At 58.0% G+C, this 25,572-nt stretch overlaps 2 protein-coding genes across 6 annotated transcripts; both read left to right on the top strand.

Annotated features, from left to right (window-relative positions):
* The first annotated feature begins 8 nt into the window (after nt 1–8).
* CENPM (centromere protein M) lies at nt 9–7,973 on the top strand. Of its 3 annotated transcripts, none has more exons than XM_017645298.3 (6): nt 9–152; nt 615–694; nt 1,742–1,834; nt 3,693–3,772; nt 4,934–5,025; nt 7,278–7,973. In XM_017645298.3, exons 1-6 carry the CDS (start codon nt 96–98, stop codon nt 7,416–7,418), a joined length of 543 nt encoding a protein of 180 aa, XP_017500787.1. In that variant the 5' UTR covers nt 9–95; the 3' UTR covers nt 7,419–7,973. The 3 variants fall into 3 exon arrangements, with proteins under 3 accessions (XP_017500787.1, XP_036862760.1, XP_017500788.1); XM_037006865.2 differs by having other exon boundaries at nt 22–152; nt 4,888–5,025; XM_017645299.3 differs by lacking the exon at nt 9–152 and adding an exon at nt 375–488.
* A 6,182-nt stretch (nt 7,974–14,155) lies between these two features.
* On the top strand, nt 14,156–19,169 carry TNFRSF13C (TNF receptor superfamily member 13C). Of its 3 annotated transcripts, none has more exons than XM_037006867.2 (3): nt 14,156–15,909; nt 16,132–16,449; nt 16,923–19,169. In XM_037006867.2, exons 1-3 carry the CDS (start codon nt 15,576–15,578, stop codon nt 17,102–17,104), a joined length of 834 nt encoding a protein of 277 aa, XP_036862762.2. In that variant the 5' UTR covers nt 14,156–15,575; the 3' UTR covers nt 17,105–19,169. The 3 variants fall into 3 exon arrangements, with proteins under 3 accessions (XP_036862762.2, XP_036862764.2, XP_036862763.2); XM_037006869.2 differs by having other exon boundaries at nt 14,158–15,909; nt 16,216–16,449; XM_037006868.2 differs by having other exon boundaries at nt 14,721–15,909; nt 16,213–16,449.
* The last annotated feature ends 6,403 nt before the right edge of the window (nt 19,170–25,572 follow it).

Genomic DNA, 25,572 nt, shown 5'->3' with positions numbered 1-25,572 from the left:
AGAGGTCACGTGCCCCTTGGGCGCGATCAAGGCGGGCCTCGAGGTTTGAAAACCCGGCGCGCACCGCAACAGCTGCGGTGCGGCCTGCAACGGCGATGTCGGTGTTGCGGCCTCTGGACAAGCTGCCTGTCCTGAACACGGCCACCATCTTGGTAGGCGTCCGCAGCCCCGCTCCACACCCCTCCTCCCCTGCGTGCCAGCGCCTCAGCGTAGCGGCCTACGCGCTCTCGGAGATGCCGCGCGAGCTATTCCGAACAGGCGTGGTGGGCGGGAGAACCACATTCTGAACCAATCGAAGTAGCCTCCCTCTGAGGCTGCAGGACGTCCCCACCAATAGATGCGCGGCGAGCTCTTTCCCGGTTTCTGATTGGTGTGGCGGCGGGATGAGGGACGGCTGAGTTGGGCTCCGGGAGGGAACTCGGTGTTCCAGCTTCCCGGGGTCGGGCCTCCTGGGAGAATCCTACCCGTCCGAGGGAGGGTCCGGGGAGGTAGGACAGCGCCGGAGCGTGTGCAGACTGGGCCCTCAACCCGTGCCCGGCCGAGTCCTCTCGGTAAACGGTCTCCGGCGGGGCTGCTGTGCCCAGGTATCAATCGTCCGCCTTCTGTCTGGGCAGCTGGTGGGCACGGACGATGGTCTTCTGCAGCAGCTGGCCAACTCGATGCTGCAGGAGGACTGCGCCTCGGAGCTGAAGGTGTAAGTAGCCGAGGCAGGGGTGTGCGATCGCCCGGCCGCGGTCTAAATTCTCCGTGAGGGACAGTGAGCAGCCGCCCAGAGGCGGGCGCACGGGGTTCCCTGGGAGAGCGCGGTCGGCGTGGTCTAAGGTATCCCCCACAGTTGCTCTGTTTTCCTCCAGCACTTATAGCCCTGAGAAGTTTCCTTGTTTACCTGTTTGTTTCCTTGTGTCCAGTCTGCCACCCCCATGACACCAAGGTCAGCCCCCTGAGGGCGGGGGCTTTGACTTCCCCCTGGTGAACCCCGCTACCTTGAGCAGTACTTGGCACCGAGCAGATGTTCAGATACCCCCAAATTTGGAGGAAAGGTGACTAAAGAAGTATATTTTGTTTTCCTTTTCTAATTGATGGGGAGTAGAAACAGCTGCTGATGGGAGTCAAGTGTCTATATGGGTGTCATTCTCCCTGATAAAAATAAGCTGCAGGGGTCCATGTTGAAGGAGAATGATCCAAATCTACCAGGTATCCCCTCCATGGGAATTGGAAATGCCCCTTACTAGATAGAATAAACCTTGTTGCACTACTTGAAAGAATCTGATGCAGGAACAAGTCCAGATAAGAATGTGGGGGTGACTTGCCCAAGGTCACACATAGCTAGTAATTGGCAGAACTGGGATATGAACCCTCTTCTATCACACTGCAAAAGGGTTCAGTCTTAACCCCTAAATCTCACAGTCTAACACCCCCTCTTCTGAGCCTGGTCTCCCTCCCAGCATGCAGTATAGCTGGCTAGCCTTGTACCATCTTATATCCCAAACTCCATGTCGCAGCGGTTACTAAACAGAGCTCTCTTCTGGTGGAGGGAGTCAGGCAGGACTAATCTGGATAGGACTGGCTCTGCCCTGCCCCCATGCTCCCCGGAGGATAGGGTGAATAGGGCAATGCCCACAAGAGCAATGGGTGAATAGGTGAGGAGCCCTTAACAACTCCCCCTCTAAAGGGCAGCTTGCAAATGGTCACTGTGATGTTGGTACATATGTCTTTAGTACTGCAGTTTCTTGTTTTTCAGCCACTTGGCAAAGTCCCTCCCTCTGCCCTCCAATGTGAGTCGGCCCCGAATTGACCTGATTATGTTTGTGGTCAACCTTCACAGCAAATACAGGTGAGAGCCAGAGGATGGGAGTGGTCAGGGCCCAGGCAGACCTGCCTCAGGGGTGTGCTGGGACAGTAACCTCACTTGGGATGGGAAGGAGAGGAGGCAGGGAAAGGCTGCCCGGGTTAACCTAGAGGATGAGCCAGTGACCAGTGCATGACGATTAAAAGACACTGCTGACTCCCAGCAGTGTCATCTGCCATTCAGCTCCAGCTCCCTGACAGCCGGCACAGACCGGTGAAGCGGCACGTGTCCTCAAGGCCACTGGGGAAGGAGGCTAGACTTCTGAACAGACAATTATAGCACCTGGGGTATGTCCTGTAAAAGAAGGGAGCATTGGGCTGGGAGAGCCCAAACAAGGCCTCAGACTCTCAACACTTAGGTCAGGCAGACTTTCAGGTGGAGGTGACCAGGTTAAGTTAGCCAGGCAGAGATAGGAGTGAGCAGAATGTTCCAGATGGAGGGTTACTGTAAAGGGTAGGAGGAGCATAATGCACGTGGAGGATTGTTAAGGCCTGTGTAAGGGCAGGAGCCCAGTCTAGTGGGCCATGGAAGGGGCCATGGGAGTGGCGGTGATGTTTGTGGCCTAGCCTGGCTTCCCTATGGTGCTGGCAACCCTGGGCACAGGACTGCAGCAGCCTCGGGAGCACAGAAGGAATGTCTACCTTCTTTGTCCTGGGGGACAGCTGACTGAAGGGCAGGCAGGGTTTAAGGTCCAGCACAGAAACCAAGGCAGACACCGAGTCGTGTGGTGGGACTGAGGGAAGTCTGTGGCGGAAACACTCGGAACCCAGGGACACAGAGGCAGCAGATAATATTTAGTGTCAGAACTGAGTCCAGTCTCAGTACCTGACCAGCTAGAACCAGTCACCGGTGACTTAGACCCGTGGTGGGGCCAACGGGGCTGAGACCTGCCCTGACACCGGAGGGTCCTGGCTCAGCAGGTCTGTTGCTCTTTGAGTGAGACCTCTCTGTTCACCAAAAGGACGCTCGCCAGCCTTTGAAGAGATCTTGCTCTGCAGCCTCACTTGGGGACAGAGCCATCATTGCTATTGGCCTCAGGCCTTGTTTGTTCAGGCTGAAACCTTGGCTTGGGCAACCAGACCAAAATGGCTCTTTGGCCAGGGGACCTCAGATTCCTTCATCACTCTCTGGACCCCAGTGAATGAAAGCCTTGGCCCAGGCCGTCAAAGTGCCCTTGTTCGGAGGAAAAGATTGTTTTTATACAATTGATATGATTGTAAATACTGCAGCTTTATTGGAAAGCATTTGGCAATTCCTATATACATTCTAAAAAGACACGTCCCGTGGCCCATCTCATGCCCTACTAGCACCTGTCCTACAGAAACATTTGCTTGGCTGTGTAAGGATGTGTGTAAAAGAATGTTCATGCAGCGTTCTTTGTAATGGTGAAAAACCAGAAACCACGTCAATGTCCACTGCGGGCAAATAAATTGTGTTGTTGTGGTCATTTCAAAGACTGTAACAGGTACATAGAACCCAACTAAACCCAACTAGAAGGTTATATGTATCACCGTCTGTATTTACATATGAAAAAATTCTAGAAGAATAACACTCCAAGCCAGCAGCAGTTACCTCTGGGGAGTAAAAACAGAAGGGTGGTGCTGGAGAGGGAGACTTTAAGTTTTTACTTTTCAGTCCGTGTTTACTATTTGTTATTTTACAGGCTTGAGCCACTCTGTAATTAAAAGTAGTTAAAAGTGAAAGAACAAAACATTCCTCTCCGGCTGTTTCCTGTCACCCTCTTCTCATTCTTTGGCCTCTGGGGTGAGGAGTGGGGCTTCCGCCTTCTCTGTTGTAAGTTTGTCCTTTGGTTTGTTTTCTTGCCCTGGCCTGGCCACCCCAGCCTCCAGAACGTGGAGGAGTCCCTGCGCCATGTGGACACCACCTTCTTCCTGGGGAAGGTGGGCTTCCTCGCCACTGGTGGTAAGCGTGTCCCGTGCCTGCTGCTGCCCACCCCCGCCGAGGGCAGTCTGTTCCCAGGCCTTAGTAGACTCCTTGCTGAGGCCGCCTGGGGGATGGAACGAGCACGGCCTTTCGACCCGGCCCTGTTGGTAGTCTTTCAGAAAGCAAATCCGAGCAGATCCTTCTGCTTAGTTAACTGCTGAGAGTCGCCTCGCGGTTCTGTGGCCTTCAGAGTAAACTCCAAACTCCTGTAAAGGCACAAAGTATTTTGCAGTTCGGCCTTCTGCTTTCCGGTCTAGTCTCTTCCATTCTCTCCCGTTCTTCAGTCCCGCTTGTAGCTCTCTGAACAAACCCTGATGCTCCTGAGAGCCTGTAGTATTAGCGGTGGGATGAGAATAGCTGATCTTGAGCGAGCACTCACTCTATGCCAGATGTCGTAAGTGCTTTGTTTCCATGTCAATCCTCACAACAACTCCATGAGGTAGATACTATTATTATCTCATTTTATAGTTGAGGAAACTAGTAATTTGCCCAAGGTCCCATAGCTAAAAAGTGGTAGAGCTGAGACCCATACAGGATAGTCGTGTTCCGGAGCCCATGGCCTTGATGACTATCCCATATGGCTCCTCGCAGATGCTGCCTCCCCCTCTTCATCCAGCTGCCCCATATTTTCTACCTCTGGGGGATGCCTCCCTGACCAGCCCTACAGTCTAGACCCTCAGGGTATGCTCATACCTTTGTCAGACTCTCCCCACCCTTCCCCCTACACCGATGGTGTGTGTCTGACCTTTTCCCCGACCCCAGCTGAACTGTGAACTCCTTCACCGGAGCGCCTGGCACAGACTGTTCTCAATCAGCACTGGTGAATAAATGAGTGCAGGTCATTTCTATATACTAATTCACTGAATCTCTCTAGTAACTCAGTAGGGTGCAGGGGCTGTTATTAGCCTCATTCTATACATGAGGAAACTCATGTTCCTATAGAGCACTCCCTCAAAGCCTGTTCAGCCTTTTTTTCTAATTTGATGATCTTAACTGTCCTGAAAAGAAGGTAGAACAGGCTTGCCACCACACCGACGAGTAAGGAACTTAGGCCCAGGGAGGGGAAGTGAATCACTTTGCCCAGGGCTTCCTAGATCACAGCCATGAAGGCGGAGGTTACAGCCGATGGCTTCTCTGCAGCTGGGCGGGACAGCCACTGCAGCGTCCATCGGAACACCGTCGTGAAGCTGGCCCACACCTACCGGAGCCCCCTGCTCTTCTGTGACCTGGAGGTGAGGATGCTGGTCGTGCAGGTACAGAGAGAAGGGAGTCAGCACACGGTGGGCATATCAGGAACGCTGCCTGGGGGATCCCTGGGCACTCAAGTGAGCTGGTCCTGATGTAGAGACAGAAGATGCGGTTTGAATCCCGGCTTTTCCGCTGGGTAGATGGTTGGAAGGACACATATGGTATTGGTTCTGCTCCGACTCACTTCTGTGGGTGTTTCTCACAAAGTGAGTCCTTATTACTAGGGTAGCTGAGCAGACTGATGCTTTGATGATCAATTTTGCTCTTCAGCCCCTGTCTCTACAGTGTGAATCCTTATAAGTCTGTGGGTCCGTATGCTGCTCTCTCTTCCACCCTGGCCTGCTGACTGTGTGGCTTTGAACAAGTCACCTCCCCACCCCACCCCCAGCAGCTGCAGTCTTCTTGCCTCAAAGGGGAATCGTAATCTTTGCACCACAGCTCAGCGCGCTGGTTGGCCATTTAGCCCGCTGGAGTGCCAGCTAGCCTTGGGATGGTGGGCGGTTCTGTGTGTGGCCAGTAGGTGGCAGGCCACACCAGGTCCTGGGTGATCGCGGCTCCTGAGCACTTGAGAAAAGGCCAGTGGCGGTGGGCTCTTCTTAGCCCACAGCTGGCCTGCTGAGAACACAGACCTGGCATTCCCTCAGGTGAAGCACCCAGTGTTTGGATGGTCACCACTCCTTGTACCTGTGTGTCCTTTTCAGGCACACCCCTCCACACCATCGAGTTTGAGCCTCACCATATTTTAAGGACTTTGCATGGCAGGACTGTCAGCCCCATTTTGCACGTGAGGAAACATGTTTAGGGAGGTGTGGCATTTGCCAGGGAAATGATTTCCTCGTTCTGCTGACAGGGTCCCGTGCTGGTCCCTGAGAGCACACGTGGATCAGTCACAGTCCCTGCCCTTTCAGAACCCAGTGACACAGACCAGCATGTAATACATGGGGCAGCAGACAGGGCTGCTGATGTTTGGAAGCCTGGCAGGAGAAAGGAGTCATTCCTTTCTGTAAGTGAATGAGGCCGTTGTGATGTGACCAGACTTGGGTCTTTGGTCACATCTCTGGAGTGTGATGTGTGGATCAGAGGAGGCAGCAGCAGCCGGGAAGTACCTTTATTGGCAAAGGCCTCAGAACTGAGAGTAAGAGGTCTTACCTGACAGACATTTCTCACATATCTGCAGCGTGCCAAGCGCTGTTCTCGGCACTGGGGGTGCAGTGTAGAACAAAACAGCAAAAGGAATCCGAGCCCTGCTCCAGCGGAGGGAACAGAGTAAAGCAGCGGGAAGCGCAGCGGTTAAGAAGGCACTATGACAGGTCGCGGCCACACCGTGTTTAGGATGGCACAGTCACGGGTCAGGTGGGCGCACAGTGGTTAGAATGGCACTGTAACGGCTTGAGTAAGTGCTGGGCAGCGAGGAGAAGGCAGTCTATGAGGAGCAGGAAAGCAGTTAGAAAAGGTGTTTTGAGGAGGGAGGGAGTGGCGATTATGCTGGCAAGTTTGGGGAGAATGAGGCCAGAGTGGGAGGACCGAGATGGGACCTCAGTTTAGACCCAAGGAGGTCATGGGTAACAAGCGGTGGGAGTGTGAGCAGGAGGACCTGAGGATGCCCTGGTCTCTAGTTTGGACCACTGGGTGACTGACCGGTGCTGGGCCTCCTGGTTAGAAGGGGAGCCTGGAGGAGGGGGTGCCTTAGCCAGGGCAGGACACCTGGGCATCACTGCCCGCTCTTCACACACATCTATGGAGCATCTCCTGTTTGCCTGGCACTAGCCGGCGCCGGGCCCTGGTAGTCTAATTACCTTACCCCACTGGCTCTTCAAAAGCCCCATAAAGGAATCCTCTGTTGAAGGCACCTCCCTGTCAGTGTCCGCAGGTCCCAGCTAAGGGAGGCTTCCAGGTCTCTGCCTCCTGGGCACTGGTTAGCACACCTCTGTGGTCATGAGCCGTGTGACTCCAGGCAGTTTAGCTAACCTCACAGCCTACTTGCTCAGCCTTCGTAACCCTGGAGAAGGGGCCATCACCTCCTGTGCCCCTGGAGGGCGCTGGGAGGACCCAGTAAGCAGAGGTGGTTGGAAGCTGCTCCGTGAGGTGCCCAAAGTGATAAGAGCATCGCCATGGGGGGCAGTGGTGCTCTGAGCTGTCCCCACATCTAGGCAGCCTGCGCAGGTGCTCTGAGTAAGGGGCGCAGGGCTGGCAGATTGGACCTGCCTCACTGCTGTTCTCTGCTCTTTCTCTGCAGATGGAAGTCTCTCGAACCACCATGGCGCAGCGCCTGGTACGGATGCTGCAGATCTGCGCTGGCCACGTGCCCGGTGTCTCAGCCCTGAATCTGCTGTCCCTGCTGAGGAGCTCTGAGAACCCCTCCCTGGAGGACCTGTGAGAGCGGCCAGGTCCTCTGGCCCAGGCTGCCCCCCATGGCTTGGTGCCCTGTCCAGCGAACAGTCACTGTTGCTGAAGAGTGGGTCAGGGTCTGTTCCCTGCAAGGCCTGACCTCTGTGCACCCCTGCTGGGGATGGGGGGCCTCAGGGAGGGAGGAGGGGCTCGGCTCCCTCCAGCAGAGCCCTGAGTCTTTATCCGGCTAAAGCAGTTCATCTCCACGTAAGGCTCCATTTGAACAAAGGGTCTATGGCTAAAAAAAGTTTAAAAATCACGGGTCTCATTCACTACTTTGATTTTTGGATGAGGAAACTGAGAACAATTTTAAGCGTAGGGTGGGTCACGGGAGCTTGGAGCTCTGCGCCCAGTCTGACTCCACGCCCCGGCCGTGCCATTCTTAGGACCTAGTTCTTGCCTCTTGGAGCCTCCGTTTCCGCAGGTGTAAAGTGGAGATGGACAGGTGAAGTCCCGGGGTGGTGTCACCCCCTACCCTTGTTTGTATGCTTGAGGTCCCTAATAAATCACATTCATGCCTCGCATAGTGCCAGGTAAGCACTCACTGAGCGGCAGCTATTATTTGAAATTACACAGAGCAAAGCTCAAAGCCTGGGGCAGATCCAGGAATGACATTGCCTAAGAATTCATCAGTTTGTGAGAATTCGGTGACAGAAGTGGGCTGGTGGGCTGGCGGGCTGGCTTCCGGGTTGTCAGGGAGAGATCGTACAGGGACTACCGCTGGCCGCCTCCTTTGGGTCTGAATTCACTGAAGTGGTGGGATTGGAATCCAGAAATCCCATCAGCCAGGATGGGGCTCCTGCTGGTGCCCTGTGACCGCTGGACCCGCAGGAGGGCAGGGGAAGAGGCCTCAGAGGGAACCAGCCCGGCTTCCTGGGAGCATGACTGCCATCCCCACCCCACCCTGCTTGTGCCAGGGCAGTGCCAGCACCGCGGGGCCTCTCTGCTTTGACGTCACCATTGCGGCGCAGAGCTCATGCTCTTCATGACAGATGGGCCAGCTTAAAACCTATTGCCAGTGTCCTGGGGGCAGGGCCCTGCCCTCCTTTCCCTGGGCAACTTCCAGAACCTAGCCCAGTGCCCCACCCCTCATGCTCAGACAGCTGGCTGGCCGAGGCAGGCCCTTGGGCCCCACCAAGGACCTCAGCTACATAGATTCCGGGTGAGGTGACACTTGCAGGGCCCTTCACGCTTTACAGAGTCTTCTCACACAGCCGCTCCTGTCATCCTCCCAGCAGACCTGTGAGGTTGATAACATTTCCCCATTTCACAGTTAATGAAACCGAGACTGTTGGTATGAGAGGTGCGTCCACAGGCATGTAGCTTGTCTACACCAGAGCCCACCTCTGGCCCAAGCCTCTGCTTTTTCCCTCCAGTTGTTTTCCTCTGGGCGTGATCAGGGAATAAATGTTCCTGCATCTCTGCTGAGCAGGCCCTGAGCCAGGAACACAGAAGTGACGGCGACAGAGCCCTGTGCCCATGGAAGCAGCCATTTGGAAGGCAGTCTCATAAAGTGCCGCTCCATCATGGGGGGCCCAAACCTCAGGACAGGACTGCTCGGTACCCTCAGTACAGGGCGGAGGCTGCCCAGGCAGGGTAGGCTTCATGGAGGAGAGGGCCGCAGCCCACACCAGGAGGACAGGCCCAAGTGCGGGCTTAAGCATGGCTGCGGCCAGCACCAGGCACTCCCCTAGCATATGGGAAGTGGCCAGCTATGGTGTGAGGCTGGGATGGGTCCAGGGTTGAGTGAGGAGGCTGGAGGTGAGAGGTAAAGGTGTGTGTCGGTCTCTGAGGGGATGAGTAGAATCAACAGAGGTCCAGGAAGAGGCCCGCCATCTCAGAGGGCCCAGCAGCTCCTAGAAACCAGCATTGTCTCCAGCGCTTCAGTAGCCCCGGCCATAAAGGGCAGGACTTTGCAGGGCAGTTGCAGCAGGCCGTTAGAGGGTAGGGTAGGTTTGGGCGCTGCTGGAGCATGGTTCCGAGCAGGAGAGGCCGGCAGTGTGGACACAGCCTGGCTGCCTCTTCTGGACATGTCACTCAGTGCTAGAAACAAAGGGGAGGCCCTCCCCATACTCCCTAGCCTACGCCAAGCCAGCAAGGGGCACGCTGTCTCCCTCTGGCCCTGTGCCATGTTTTCTCTGCCACCTGGTGCCACTTAGGGAGAGAAGTGGCATCACATTTTGCAGCCGAGGATCTGGGAGCCTTCCAAGTGCTGGGGGAACATGGTGCCGTCACTGCTGCCAGCTCCAGCGAGCTTGGCAGGGTCCCTGGGACCGAGAGGCCGCCTCTGCCTCACGGCAGAGCTGAGCGACCCCAAAGAGCAGTCAGCGGCCCTCTCAGCCTGCTACCCCTGGGCAGGGAGTGTGGCCGCTTTGCACTGTGGAGGCCAGTGACACTGTCCAGGAGGCAGTCTGACCAAGGGAGGTAATGGAAGACCAGTCTTTGTGCCCCCACGGTGCCCAAGATTGGTGCTTAGTGCTGTGGTGGGGTGGAGGGAGAGAGGCCAGACTCTTCTTGTCTATTTACTGACCAGTGAGCCTCAGCGTCCCCATCTATGGAATGGGCTCAGGCTAATTACTGCCTTTCACCCCAGCTGGTTGTAAGAATGGAGAGTAAGAAGCCATTATTTTAAATATAAAGCTTTAAGCAAATGTCAGACCTCATAGGCTGGCCATGGTCACAATGGAGGCATTTGCTGAGGGTGGGCTGCGGGTCCGAGGGGGCGGCGGCCTGAGACTCTTGGAGGAGGTGTCCTTCAGCTGGACCTGGGGGCTGCGGGGCCCACACTTGCCTAGAGTGTGGAGGAAGGCCTGGACCTGGGCCCCCACCGTGTGGGTGAGGTATCCCAGGATCTTCGGGGGCAAGGCCATAGGTTCCTCTGTCTCCTCAGACAACCTGGTTATGGGCAGCCCTTGGGCCACCCCAAAGAGCTTAATTCGGGGTGGGATATGGCCCGAGCTGAAGTGCTCTGGCCCAATCTGATGGTATTTCCCATCTGTTCCCAGGAGGCAGGGCCTCCCTGCTGGGGAGGGGGCTCTGCAGCCTGGCACCTGTGTCTGCTTCACCCCTCAGCGAGCAGAGGCCAGGCAGCCTGGGGCTGGGGCTGAGACAGGGCAGCCTGGCCACAGAGGGGAAGTGGTGCAGTGGGAAAGGACCCGGCCTCTGAGTCCCACTGACTTGGGGTCTGCGGCCAACCTGCAGTGTGACCTGGGGCAACTCACTTCCTGCCCCTGAGTGCCACAGCCTCTTGAGGTTCTCATAAGGCTCAGGGAAACTGAAGACCTGACAGTGCCTGCCCTGTGTATGCCCTCCACAGACGGATGCCATGCCCAGGGGTGTGGTAGGTGAGGTGAGCGCCAGGGTGTTCTTGAGATGAACCTGCCATGGCATGCCCCTCCCCGTACACCTGGTGCTAGGCAGAACCTCAGGCAGGACTCCAGCACAGAAGGACCCTTTCCACAAGGCACCTGCTGGCTTACTCTCCCTCTGTCTTCCCTGGGGCTGTAAGATGCAGGTACAGAACTGGTGTGGAAGGATTTCTTGCAGATACTTGGAGACTCAAGGGCATCAGAAGGGAGTCAGGACAATGATGGCTATCCAGCCCTGCATGCTGCCAATCTGAGGCCTGCCTAAGTGTGACCTTGTGGACTGGGGGCCACTGGAGACCAGCCCTGGGAGGGAGAGCGGGCAGACAGTCCTCAGTGCCCCTGGCCTGGAGAGGAGGCAGCCTTCCTCGGGCCACCCTCTTACATCAGAGGAAATGCCAGAGGCATCTGGGGGGCCCCAGGAGCTAACATTTGGTAGATGTCTGGTCTGACTTCATAAAAGCCCCTCCAGGCCAGGCCTTGGGGGCTCCTCCAGCTCTCGGGGCTCTTCTGCCATGCTTGGCCACAGGCTTCTGCAGGGCTGGGCCAGTCTGCTGACAGTGGTGGCAGGAACGCTCCGGCTGAGGGCTGCCTGGCTCAGTTCGCCCCTCATCCTGGGCTTGCTTTCCTTTCTGGGGAGTAAGCAGCACAGGGCCGCCTTCCCAGTAGGGCTGAGGCCAGGCGTGTGGTGCCTGCGGGCCACAAGGTGGGCCAGGCGAGCACTGAGTGGGTCCTGCGAACTGCGGCTTTCCTGGCTGCTGCACCATGCCCTGGGCTTGTCTGCTCCTCCTGGAAGTCCCTGGGGGTCTGTCTTCCCTATCTTCTCTGTCTGTCTGTCTCTCTGTCTCAAGGTCTCACCAGGCCTTCCCTGACTCCCTGGCCCTTCCTGAAACCATCCCTCCTGTGTTTTTCTCCCCAGCACTTCTCACCTCCTCCCTGACTATGGGGTTTTGTCTTTGTGGTTCCCTGCTGTGTGCCCAGAGCTCAAAACAGTGCCTGGCACATAGTAGTCTCTGTAACTATTTGGTAAGTGAGTGGAGGTGTCTGCATGTGGAGGAGGCCTGTGCATTCATGCAGGAGGCCCAGAGCCAGCAGGCTTCTCATCCCTCCCCTGTGGTACCCTAAAGGCCTTGGGGCAGCCCCTGGGAGGCTCCCTGCTCCTCAGCCTCCTCCCCACCTGGCCTCTCAGCCATCCACCTCCCACCTGCAGGCCTGGCCTCCAGGAGGTGGGTACTCCACACCCTGTGGCTGAGAGGCTAAGGGGTCTCCTTTCCCTCCCACAGAGGGCCATATCCCCTACCCCAGGGCCATGCTGCGAGAAGTGCTGGAGCTGCCCTGGCCAGGAACCCCAAGGGGTGCTGGACTGTACGTGTGTGGAGAATGGAGACTTAAGGAGAAGCAGCTTGGGCCTGTGAAGACCTGGGCACAGATTCTCTAACTGCTTCATCACAGGGGGACCTGCCCTTGCACAGCCTGGGTTCAAGGGGAGAGGGGCCGTGGTGGGGGCTGCCCTCCGGCCTCACCAGGACTTTGTGTCGATCCCTTTGCCTCTCCTGCCCCCTCCCAGCATCCAGGGGCCCAACATCGCATCCTTCCTGCTCTCCCCCAACGGCAGGTTTATCTCAGTGCACCCCAGGGGGGCTTCCTGGCAGTGTCCTGTTTGTCAGAGCTAAAAACATGAGAAAGTCCGGTTTAGGGAATCCAGTCCACTGTGACCGAGTGAGATGGAGCGCTGACAGATCATGAGGGGTCAGGGAGGCCAGCAGAGCACCCCACACCATGTGGCCCCTTTATGCTCCGGTACCCACACATGAGGATTTAAAGGCGCAAAACCAGATTGGGATGAAAGAGTCCAAAGTGAGACAGCTTCCCCCTGGGGACGGCAGGGAAATGCCCCTTTTTACTCAGAGACTTCTGTATTGTTCGAGGGTTTTTTGACGAGAATGTGTTCAGGTATTACTCGCAGAATGACAAATAACACTGACTTTTAAGTGCAGTGTGCATCCCAGGTCCCAGAGCACTTTCACATCCAGATCTGGGGGCTGGGCCCCTCTGCCCCTGGGGACAGCGCCCCCGCACTGAGCTTGTCCAGCAGGTAGGGTTTCCTCACTTCCCCACCCTGTCGCCAAGGCATGACGGGCACAGGCCATGCTTCACAGCTGGCTGGACACAGACCCCATCCAGGTCCCAAGTATGTGCTGGGTCATCCCTTTGCCCCTCAGAGACCCTGTCTCCCCATCTGAAAAATGGACATCGTAATAGCGCCTGTGTCAGAGCCACTGGGAGGGTGTTTTGGGGGAAATTTGGGAACAAAGATCAAGGGAGACCCTTTTCCCTTTTTAAAGGGAAAATCACCATTAAAAAAATTCATCAGTGAATAAAAACTTGAGAGCAGTAAGAGATTCAATTAGAAGAGGTTTTCAGCGACAAAGTCCCTTATTTTTTACTCAGGAACACATTGACGTGGTGATAGCAAATTACTTAAAAATTAACAAGAACCACATTGATTTTAGAAACTTTTAAGTCCTCTCTCTTGGTCACATCTCCTAGTTAAGTAATGTCAACGACAAAAGCTATGCCAGAAACATAACAGGCATTGGAGACCAGCCTCACATTCATCACCGCGGACTGGTGGGGAACCCTCTTCCTAACTGCTGAGCCGTCCACGCAGACATGTCGGTTAGGAGGCACGAGTGAAAAGGTTTGTCAGGGTCAGGCACTTGCCTGGCTCCCCCAGGCATTTCGCTGTTGCCATGGGACCTGCCCCTTGCAGGCTCATGGACGCACCCCGTGAACACCCGCGTCAAATGAGTGATTCTGCTTCTGCCTCAAGGCTGCCCGCGCTGAGGTGCGGGCCTGGCAGACCAGACTTCTCTCCCTCTGGCTTGGGGCCCTGAGGGCCACCTCGTCTGTTCTCTGCCAGTCAGAGCAGCCACAGTGAGACAGCGGCCTTGTGCCTGTGCACAGGTGGCTCATGTAAATGACCCCAGCCCCAGCCCCACTGGCCCACTGTCTCCCAGGGCCAGGTTCCCCGCTCCCGGTTCCCACAAACCTCAGCCTGTTCTGCCCGAATGTCTGGCATGATGGTTAAATGAGGTGCCTGGTGTGTAGAAAGGCCCCTGCAGTCCTGCTGGGGACAGGGGACCACAGCCCAGATAGTGCTGAGGGTGGGGGCTGTGGCAGGGCTTCCAGCCTTGCCCACCATCTCCCTACCAGAGGGCCGTCCCTGCTGTGCTCCGGGCTCCCCACCCCCTCACTACACACCCACACCCACCACCCCAGACCCACTTCTCCCTTGCAGCTGTCCCACCGCCTACACCTTCCTGCCACAGAGTTGCTGGCCCATGGGCAGGGGATGGAGAGACAGTGGGCCAGGACGCCAAAGTGGGGGCCAGAAACCTAGGGACCACCCCTGCTACCTCACTCTGTCACATCACTCTTCCCTCCTAAACAACTGCTAGATGGTTCCCCCGCCCTGGACACAGTGCCAGCCTCCTTGCTGCTCCGCCCTCCCTGTCCAGCCTCCCAGCGGAAGCCAGAGGGGCCCTTCCAGAGCACGGCCTTCCCACACCTCCCAGGGCTCGTCACTGCGCTGAGCCTGTGCCCCCAGCTGCAGTCTCAGGTCCGTCCATCCCTCCACGGCATCCCCAGAGGCAGTAGCCTTGCCTGTCCCCAGAGCAGGCTTCCCCTGTCACCTCCAATCCCTCCTGCCCCATTGCACCTGTCCCCAAGTCCCCTCCCTGTCTCCTGGACAGTCACACCTGCCTCTGTATCCCTCCCAACCCCAGCACTGAGTGCTTAGGGGTCTGGTAGGGCCCACCTTGAGGCCCTAAGCCTGTGTTCCATGCTGAGGCCCTCTGCCGGCCCCTGCCCCCACGTGTGTGTGTGTGTGTGTGTGTGTGAGAGAGAGAGAGAGAGAGAGAGAGAGAGAGAGAGAGAGAGAGAGAGAGACTCGGCTGAGAGGTGAGTGAGCCTCACACTGGGGAGGAGACAGGAGGGGCCTCCTTTAGATGTAGAGGCAAGCAGGCCAGGTCACATGGCCCCCTTTGCGGGCTGCCTAACGGATCTTGGAATTGAGGGACCACATCTGTTGATCCGAGTCTGCTTAAGATCTGGAAACTGGGCTGTCTGTGGACCGTCGCCTGTGCTCGCCCATCCTGCCTGTGCTGTCCACTCTGGCCAGAGGTTTCTCCTGACGATCAGACTGTGACACTCCCTGCTTAAGCCCTACGTGGCTCCGCAGTGCTTTTGGGCCAGAGTCCAAGCTCCTTACTCCTCTGTCAAGGCCCCAGCCCAGCCCTCTGGTCCCAGTACTCCCTGACCTTCCTATTTGGGCCAAAGGCCTTTCTTCACACTGCCTCCAACCTCACCAGCATGCTCTCTAGGCCTCCCTCCATCTGGCAAACGCCCGCTCATCACCGCCTCCACAAAGCCTTCCTGACCCTCTGCGGTGATGACCTGCTACGAGGCGTTTCCCCAGTCCTGTCACCACCACCACCACCAGCGCCGCCATCCCTCGGGGGCGGGTACAGCGCGGCGCTCAAGTGTTTGATGACCTGAACCAGAACTGCCTGGGAAGGCAGAATGGCTCCCAGAGGAGGGGAGCGCTGGCGGGGATCACCTGGGCCTTTGGGCTGGCCTTGGGGACAGGACAGAGAAGGCCCCCAGACGTCTGTGCCCTGCCCCGGGGGGCCCATCCTCTGCTGCCAAGAGCAGGCCTGGCCTGAGCCACAGCCCCGTCCCAGGGCCCAGCAGGGGCCTGCCGGGGAGGCGCCGGCGGGATGGTTGAGTGGTTGAATGGAGGAACCGCAGATAGAAAGAGAAGGTCTGGGTGCTGTTCCTGGGGCTCCGGCGGAGAGTGGTCCCACCCAGCGGGCGGCGGGGCGGGGCGCCGTGGGCGGTGCCCCCCCCTCCCCCAGGTCTCCTCCTCCGGCGGGGAGGCCGGTCTCAGTCCCAGCTGGGTGTGCGGCCCTGGCAGCATGGGGCGGGCGGCGAGGAGCCGGAGGGGCAGGGACGGGCCGGCCCCCACGCAGTGCGTCCAGGCAGAGTGCTTCGACCCGCTGGTCCGCAACTGCGTGGCCTGCCGGCTCCTCCGGACGCCCGAGCCCGGACCGGGTAAGAGTGGAGCCGCTCTGACCGCTGAGGCACGGGGCCCCGGGCGCGCGGACGGGAGGAGGCTCCAGCCGAGGAGGTCGTCCCGGCCCGAAAATCCCGGGAGGGGGTAGGGGCGCCGGGCAGGGGCTGCAGGGGGACCAGCGATCACACGCGGCCCTCACGGTCCCCTCTCTCCCCCACCCCCTGTCCCTCCCCCGGCCGTCCCTCCCCTCCCCGGCCCAGCCTCGCCTCCCTCCGGCTCCCCACCTCCCCGGCCGCCCGTCCCCTCCGCCCCCCGTCCTCCCTCCCCGTCCCCTCCGCCAGCAGCCGGGGCGAGCAGCCTGGTGCCCGGGACGGCGCTGCAGCCGCAGGAGTCGGTGGGCGCGGGCGCCGCGGCCGAGGCGGAGGCTGCGCTGCCGCTGCCCGCGCTGCTCTTCGGCGCCCCCGCGCTGCTGGGCCTGGCGCTGGCCCTGGTCCTGGTGTGCCTGCTGAGCTGGCGCTGGCGAAGGCGGCGGCTCCGCGGGGCGGCCGCCCCTGAGGCGGCGGTCAGAGGCCAGGACGGTGAGTCCGCCTGGGGAACCGAGGGCGCCGCCGCTGGGAGGGTTGCGCCGTGCCCGCCCAGGGTTAGGGGCAGAGTGAAAGGGGCGGCGCTCCAAGGGTGCTGCAGACAGAGGGACGGAGCTTGCTCCGAGCATCTCCGTCGGAGCAGGAGGCATAGTCCCACTCAGACCCCAGGCCAAGCGAGGGACACAGCTCTAGCCTCCCAGACTTCTGAGGAAGACACCAGCTGGGGAGCTGGGCCTGGAGGGTCCCCGGGGACAGCCAGACTAGCTCCCGCCCTTCTCTCCCTTCTGTCGCAGTCTCACTTTGCCAGCTCTCTCAGCACTTCCTGCCCCGAGGGCCAATCGGGTGCCACCCGTCCCCAACCCTGCAGTGGGGCTTCATCACCTACCTCTCAGTCCCTCCAGGAGGCTTCCAGAACAGGGGTGGGGGAAGACTGTGGCCCAATCCTGACCCTGCATTCCCCCCACCAGAGCCCCTGGACAATGTCGTCCTTCTCTCTTCTGGATCGTTTGATGCCACAGCTCCCATCTGGCCTCCACCCAGAGAAGACCCAGCCATCACCCCACCTGCCCACAGCGTCCCTGTGCCAGCTACAGAGCTGGGCTCCACTGAGCTGGTAACCACCAAGACGGCTGGCCCTGAGCAACAGTAGCAACGGAGGGGAGACAGAGGCAGACCCTGCCCTCCCTGTGGGCCTTCAGCCAGGGGCTTGGAGGTTGAATTCAGCTCTTCACCGGGTACCCACCTGCCCCTTTCTTGGGAGCCCGGCTGCTCCCCAGCTAATAACCCTGCAGAACAACAGACTGCAGACCAAAGGGTTCAGACAGTATGGTGTCATTGGCATGTTTGCATTTGGCTTAAAACTATACCATCTTTGGCAGCCGTTGAAGACTGTGGCAGAGTTGCTGTGAGTTTGAGTGGTTGGGGCACTCTGAGTAGGAGGTTCTTCTTTAAGCATGGGGAAGCCACCAGAGCCAGAATGAATCTAGTAGAGGGATCAAGTGGGAGGATGCTTGGTTTGTGGCTGGGTGTTGTATTTCTTTTAATACTTGCTCTCAGAGCTGTCCTGCTTTTAAACTGATGCAAATGACAGCAATGAATAACCAATTAACTGGTTTGCTTCAGGATTTAGTACAAGATAATTTTAAGAAATAGTCTGGATTGTGCAGATATCTGCACCCTAGGGTGAACCCTGAGCCTGGCCCAATCCAATGCCATAGTCACCCTGGTGGCAGCTTCCAGAGCCCAGGCTTGCACTTGGGAGGAAGTCTGCAGCCTCTGGGGCTGGACTGCAAACTCACGCTGAAGGCACACTGATGGGCATCTTCCTCAGAGACCACCTGGGGCCTCAGCTGCTCCAAGGCACAATTAGACACACACAGGGCAGGGCCCAGGACCTGCAGGAGGCTCCTTCATTCAGAGGCCAGGACAGGCCTGTAACTTTGAATCTGGACCTGTCCGTTGAGCTCCCTTCTCTCTGCGGCCTGCCCTCTCCAAGCACTGAGCCACAATTGCTGGGGTCACTTGACCATTCTGTGCCAGCCCCTGGGCTCACCCACTATTCCAGGGGAACTGCTCCTCTGACAGCAAGGGCCCTTGCTCTGGGGTCTGGGGCTGAGCCCCCATCTCTTCCAGTACTGTGCACTCAGTCAGCTGCTGTCTCTTCTGCCAGCCCTCCTACAATGGTCAGAACCTCCTGACCTGGACTCTGCCCTGAACAGCATCCTTGGACTTTGTCACAGCTTGGCACTCTTGGCCAGAACACTGGACTGGGAGTCAGAAGATGGGGTTCTGGGTATCATTTTGTCTCACTGTAGACCTTGGCCATGTTCCATGCATCAGATGCTTTCTACCCAGCAGCAGACACCTGCCCTTCCTGCCTACCCCTTTCCCAGCTCAGAAAGCAGTCATTAGCCAATAGAATTTGGAGCTCCCAGCACATAGATACTCACTTCTAAGCCTCTTCCTAGCCACTCCCTCCCTGAACCCATCTCAGAGCCCCTCCCCCTAGGCAGCCAAGTGGCTTGGATGAGGTCAGGTGGCAGGCAGTAGGCAGAGGGTTAGGAGCAAACCCAGAATGGGCACCGCCAGCTACTCCCCTCCACGTCAGGCTTGGGGGAGTCTGAGCTTTTCCCAGCCACCCCTCTCTCCCAACCACCTTTGCCTACCACAGTCAGGGGCTGGGACCTAGAGATAAAACAAGTGGGCAAAACTTCTCTGGGCCCAGACATGCAAACCTCTGGCAGTGCTGTGTACCCGCTAAGCCCCTGACTGATGTGCAATTTTCCTCTGGCCTTAGTTTCCTTTTCTGAAAAATGAAGGTTGTATGCAGAGTCCTCTTGGCCTGCGATCCTCAGAAAAGAAAGACAGCAAGGAAACAGAGAATCCTGCCCCTGCCCCATTTTACAGATGAGGAAACTGAGGCCTAGAGAGGAAGAAGACATGGCATCATTGCCACCCAGCAAATAATAGAAGGAAAGTTCCTTTTATTTACAGAGTTGGGGGAGAGGCAGGCAAGGAGGGGCCAGTCTCCCCCAACCCCTGGAAAAGGACCTCACCTCCTAGGGGCCCCCACTCTCTGGCCCTCTGTCCTGTACATTCTCTAAGGATCCTTCACGAGGTTACTGCCTTTGATCTTTATGACAGCAGCTGGACGAGGGGCATGGGTGTTTGTATTTGCTTTTATAAAAGATTTTTTATTAAAAAAAATCATGATACACGTTTTATAGGTATTTTTTGAAAGTTCAGGACAATCATCCAGGGTGGAGTCTATGGAGAAATGGCCCATAATCCAACACCACCAGGACCGAGTGGTGGCTTCTCTGACATCATTGCAGTCATTCTATACTTAGAAAGTTATATCTTGACTGTCATATTTGGTGAGTTTTCTCTTGTGTTGAACACTTTGCAAACAAGATTTTTAACATTTGTAAAATTTTCCACTTGGGCATTTGGTTATTTTTGGTCTTTACTATTGTAACTGAGGCAGGAGCATCTCCTTGACATAAATCTTTGCCTGCGAAGGAGCCATTGCAACCAAAGGCCTGTCCCTTATCAAGGCCCCAGTTAGTTGAATTGCATTCTTGGAAATCTAGACTAGTTCGTGTCCCTGAGCAGGGATTATATGGCCATTTCACAAACAGGAAAAGAGAGGCCCACAATGGTGAAGGAATCTGGCCCAAGACACAGTTAAGCAGTGGTGGTGCTGGGCTGGACCCAGGCTCCTGCCCTTGCCCAGTGCAAAGGGCAGCGGTCACTGGCCCAGGTGCCACCTTGGGAGTGGCCAAGCCGGCTCCAGGGATTGATCCAGGCTTTGCTCCTTGTTTTCATCATTACTCAGATTTCCCTCCCAAGCTGGTCTGTTTTTGCAGTAAGAGGGATCCAAGATACACTTGGAAGAACTGCTTGTTGGGGTGGGAACAGAGGCAAGCAGCCCCCCTCCTCCTAGACTGTGTTTCTGGCCAGTTTTTCCTGAAGGAGGGTTTGGTTTCCCCGAGGTCCCCTGGGCCCTGGCAGGTGGGGGTGGGGCTGGCTGAAGTCTCAGTTCCTCCTGGGGCTTCCGGCAGGCACATTTCACTTCCTGCTGGGCAGCCTCGGGCTCCACTCTCAGGGTGGGGGTGGGGAGACCCAGCTGGTGAGGTCCGGGAGGAAGGACCCACCCCTCTTCTCCTCCTCTCTCAGCAAGGATGGCCCTACACAGTCCTTGCCTTTAGAGAACTGGTAGCATTTTCTGGGCCTGTCTCCCTATCTTAAAATTGGAACCTGTGGGCCAACCAGCTGTCGGAGATTAAAAGGTCATGTGGCCAGTAGGGTCCAGGAGTGGCTGCACCTCCTTCGTGGGACGCAGACATTTCCTGGCCAGAGTCCCCAACCCTCAGAAATCCCCCAGGAAGTGAACTGGTCCTAGGCTCTCATCTCACTCATCCATGTATAGCCCCATCCGTCACACTAGATCCTGGATGCGCCGAATCTATACCAGGGCCTCTCTGGGTGGTGCTGGGAGGTCAGCCTCGCCAGTAGGTCTTAATTCGTCAGGAGAGACAGAACACAGTGACAGGACAGGGTGACCCATGCCAGGGCCAGGGAATGCTCCGAGCAGGGCGGTGACCACTCCAGCACAGAGGGGGTGCCTTGGAGAGGAGGGGGTATGCCCTGAGTCCTGCCTAGTTTTCCTGCTAGAAGGAAGCTTTGAAAGAGCATTCCTGGGGGACCCTGTGCAAAGATGCAGAGGAGACGGAGCAGGATGCTCAAGAAGCAGGGGACAGTTAAGGAGCTGGAGAGTTGGGCACCATGGCCTCTGAGTACCAGGTGAGGCTGTGTCAGAACTTTCCCTGTGCCCATGCCTGCCCCATGGCACAAAGGGGCAAAACCCTCAGGGAACCCAGGTGTTCCTCCATCCCACCACTTGGAGTCCCACCCTTCCCTGTCCCCTCTGAGATCCACCACACCCCTCTGGCACTCCTCTGGGCACGGAGGGGAGCTCACTCCCGGATGCTCTGCTGTGGGTGGCTCAGGCCGAATTCTTCACCCAGAGCTGAACTCTGACTTGTCTCCAATTCTTGCCGGCTCCCCAGCTCCCTGGCCCCGACCGCGGGGGCGGGGTGGGGTACGACAACTGCCTAGGGTCGCGCGGAGAGTGGGGGAGGAGCCAGGAGGCCTTCGATGCGCGTGTTCGCGGCCCATGCTCCCTCCCAGGACTCTGCAAGGCGAGGAAGCTGTCTGAGAAACGCTACCAACTCAGAAGGCCTTTGAGCATCTCCTCACTCCCTCGAGCTGCAGAGATTCTGGGGTCTAGCCCCGGGCGTTCTGCCCGCATCCAGGACGGTACCTCGGGGGAGGCGAAAGTCTGCCTCCGCGGCGCCTGTAGTCAGCGAACGGGTGGCACCTTGACTGCCTGCCGCCAGGGTCAGGGCTGCGGAACGGTGCGGGTGGGGCCAGGCGAGAGGCTCGGCCGAGGGAGGGGCCTTGGAGGGAGGATGGGAGGAGGGGCCCCAAGGAAAGGGGCGGGGCCAGAGGCACCTGGAAGGGCGGGTTCAAGGCCGAGGGGCGTGGAAAAAGGCTGACCCAGCTGAGCGGCGGGACCACGGCCAGCGGTGCGCTCCGCAAACCTGTATCTTCGCGCTCACGCCCGTTCCCGTCCTTACAGGGGTCCGGCGCCAGGGGAGGCCCGACTTTGGGACGAGGTGTGGGGCGGGGGGGCTCGCAGTAGGCTCTGGGCTGACCTCAGAGTCGTGTCCCAAGAATTGGCAGGCCGGCGGGGCTCTCTCCCCCGCAGAGCCCTCTCCTCTCTGAGGCTGCCCCTGCGCTACGGACTTGGCGGCCGGCTCCGGATCTGCACTTTCCCTGGTGCCTTTGGAGGGTCCACAGGGAAACTACTGGGTGGTAATCCAGGCGGAGGAATTAACTGTAACGTCTGGGGCGAGACTCCCCGAGGCAAGGGACGGGAAAGTCGGGGAGGGTGCATGGGGAACTGGAACACGAGGCTGAGCCCTAGCTCCCAGCCCCCGATGCCGCCGCTCCCTCACGACCTCAGCCCCGGTGCCCCCTCCCTCGCACAGGCAGCTGGAGCCTGAGTCACGAGCTGCCTCTCAAGAAAGACAAAGGAGCCGCGGGCCCTCCCCTTCAGACCCCCTTCGAGTAGCAGCACTGGCATCTGCGCTAGCAGGGAGCACATAGTCCCCTAGAATCTCTGCTCCTTGGGTGACCCTCCATCATGGAGGAAATGGGAACAAATGGGCCTGGGAATGAGGTCTTTGAGCCTTGTGGATGGTACCCACTGTGGCAGTCACCATCTCAGCTCGGCAGTGGTGGGGACTCTTACAAGGCTGCATGCACCTGTACCTGGGTGTTTCTCAGTCCAGGGCCCATTGGCTTCTCCCTGCAGCCCTGCCAAAGAGGTGCTAGCAGCTCATCTTGCAGATGAGAAAACTGAGGAGTAGAAAGGTTGAATGGTCCAATTAATGCAGAAATTCCAAACCACTTTAGTCTGGCTCCAGAATTAAAAATAAATAGGTGCTCTCGGTGAGAGGGGCTGCAAAGGTATTCCAGAAAGAGAGAAGACCCAGGGGCTCATGCAGTAGTCAGGGCAAATCGGGCATCACTCAAGCACTGGATGTGTGGACAAGGCGTAGGGACACTTTGCTGGGCTCTGGCAGGGGTCCTCCAGCTGCTCTCTGTTTGTACCAAACTGGCCAGAAGGTAGGTTTGGGGCTTACAGTGCAAGTTCCAGGCCAGACCCAGGCCTTTCCTGGCTGTGTGCCAGTCACGGCAAGTCATTTCCCCTCTGGGTCTTGGGTTTCTCTCTAGAAAATCCCAAATCCCTGGCCCAGGGCTGGGCAGTGCCCAACTAAAATGGGGACACTCAGGCCCAGAACAGTCCTTCCCTAATGATCTCTCAGGCCGCTAAGCCTTGAACAGCCAGGGCTGGGCACCAGGCGAGGGCTCAAGAGTGAGCAAGAACATGACAGCCACATTGACTGACTGCATGCACATGCCCCTGGGGCAGGGAAGGCCCTCATGGTCAGGTCAGTGCAGACATGCACACTCTTGTTCACATTTGCGTGCACACTCAGACACCCGCATACTCCAGCTGCCAGCACTTGGAGCTGGGGGTGGGGTGGGTGCCCTTCAGGAGCAGAGACACAGCTCCTCTTGCCCGCCCCGTGGGGCTTGCTGCAGATGCCAGGGATTATTTTAAGCCTGGATCAATGGATGATTTTTGGTGACACAGACTTGGGGGGGACAGGCAGAGGAGACAAAGGGCAGGTGCTGTGGTGCCTTGCTATGCAGAAAGACCCCAGGGACCAGGGAGGGCAGCCTGGGTAAAGGGGTCACCCCTCAGCTTGGCTGCTCTTGCTTTAGGTTCTCTTGTCCAGCACTTGGCTGGGCACCTGGGGAGGGGGGTGGTATTGGCTGAATGGATGGCCAGATCCCAAGGCTCAGCCTGTCACTCATGGTCTGTCTTTGCATTTGCCTTGCCCTGCTGTCTCCCTCTCAAGGCTGTGTGTTCATATAGAGAGGGCAACAAATGCCTGGCACAGACCTGACAGATGTGGGCTTCTATGGTTCCTGGCAGACCACTGATTCAGACTGAGATGGGAAGGAATCCCTGGGTGTGGCAAGGAGCTGGAGGTTGGATATCAGTCCCTGGGTGTGTGTGTCGGGGTAGGGGTGGGGGGCTGGAATCCAGCTCCTTCACTGGACAAATGAAAATATATAGATGCAGGACCTGATGGGTATCAACGTGGGATGGAGGCTGAAAAGAGCACCCATTGTCCAATGCCAGGATAGTGGGGGCAAGAGAGGGGCTCAGTGAAGGGAGGTAACTCAGGAGAGAGCATTGGGAGACTTGCTGTGGGCCCAGGATCACCCTACCTGGCAAGAGGCCACAGCCCCAGGGAGCAGAGACAAGCTCTCTTTAAGCATAGTGCCCAGCAGTAGGGTGAGAAGATGGGGAGAAGCTGCCACACTCAGAGCCCTGGGAACCTAGGGGAGAGCTAGGCAGTTCGTGGAATACCCGCTAAGGAGGCAGGGAAGAATGCACTAGAAAATAAAGCTACAAAGTTCTAAGCAGAATAACTAATTGCAAGTTTGACAGCAAAGAGTAAAGTAAAACCCAGTTACAAAACAGCATGTAAAGTGTGACATATTTTATCATCAGTTGTCCCTAGTGGGATTAAGGCAATTTCCTTTCATTCCTCTGATCATCCATTTCTTTTCATCTGAAATCGTAATAAAGCCTTCTAGTGGGGTGGGGTCTCCGGGGCTGGATCAGAAGCCTGTCTGTGGGTGAAGGGGTGAGGAGCAGGCTCTCTCTGGTCTGGGTACAGGAAATCAGCCTGAGCAGAGAGGGCGTTGCAGGGAGGTCACCCCCTTCCTGTCTTAGCGCACTAGTACCTGAAATTAGCCTGTCAGCTCCTCATCTAAGCAACAGAAGAACTTGATCCTCCTTTAAATGTAAATCCTCCCTCTTCCTCCCTCCACCTCCTCCATTTTTATAAGTTGATGCCGGTCGCTGAGGGAAGAGAGCACGCAAAGGCGAGCGGGAAGGACCCTTAACAACCCAACTTCCTCTTACAAAAACTAGAGACTAGAGTCATTTCATTCATTCATTCATTCAGCAGGTATGGCGGGGCCTGTGCCATGGGGGGGCACCAGGGTGAACTGTACCCCCAGCCCTTACCCTCCTGGTGTCCCCATCTGGATAGTGGGAGGCACCACAGTGCCCCTGACTCCTGGAAGGGGCGGATTATGAATCTGCTTCCCAGTAAGAGTTTTTGATCTTAAAATGAGAATCTGAGGCGGAGGGAAGCAAGGCGCCGCCGCTCAGTCACATTCTCCAGTTAAATCCACCTTCTCAAACCCCCGGGCTGCGCTCCGCGGAAGGTCCGGGTTCCGCACCAGTCCCGGCCCCCTGCTCCTGTGGCTCATTAAAAGCCTAAGGGTCCTGCGGGGGAGCCGGGCGGAGGGTCCCCCAACTGTCCCTTCCCCGCCCTCCTCCTCCAAGGCGGAGGCTGGTCCAATGTCCTCCGCTCACACCTGGGGCGGCGGAGAGACCCCGCGAGGGCGCCGACCAGGCCAGGCCAGGCCCAGCGTCTAGTGGTGGGGACGCCCCAAGATCCCAGCCCGGCGTCCACGAGGTTCTGGGACCCGGGCGCGCGCCCCGCGGTTAACGGCGCGTCCCAGACGGCGCGGAGGAGACCTAACCCCGGCCCTCGGCCGCGGCTCTGCTGGCGTTTCCGGCCCAGTTGAGAGGCGGGAAAACCGTAGCGCGGGGAGGCGAAGGGCCTGCCGCGCGGCCCACCTGTGTCTGAATCCGAACTGACGGAGAGGACGGGAAGGCGGCGCGGGGGCAAGGGGGCCGGCGGGGCCGGCAGCGACCCTCCCGGGGCGGCTCTGTGCCCCCAGTCCCCTCACCTGTCAGACGGGCGCGCCCTCGGCGGGCTCCGTGCCGGAGGAACAGTCCCGAGGGCCGCGCTGAGGCCCCCGGAGCGCCCGGTCCGAGGAAGGGTTCGGCTCCGCGCGCCCCCCTCCCTCGCGGCGGCCGCGCTCCTCCCCCGGCGCCGCCGCCCGCCCTCCTCCCCTCGCTCCCTCCCCCGCCCGCCGAGCCCGCGCGGAGCC

Source organism: Manis javanica, chromosome 10 (assembly GCF_040802235.1).
Source record: "Manis javanica isolate MJ-LG chromosome 10, MJ_LKY, whole genome shotgun sequence".
Lineage (NCBI taxonomy): Eukaryota > Metazoa > Chordata > Mammalia > Pholidota > Manidae > Manis > Manis javanica.
The sequence above is the reverse complement of the archived record's forward strand: the minus strand, read 5'-3'. Positions and strand labels throughout refer to the sequence as shown.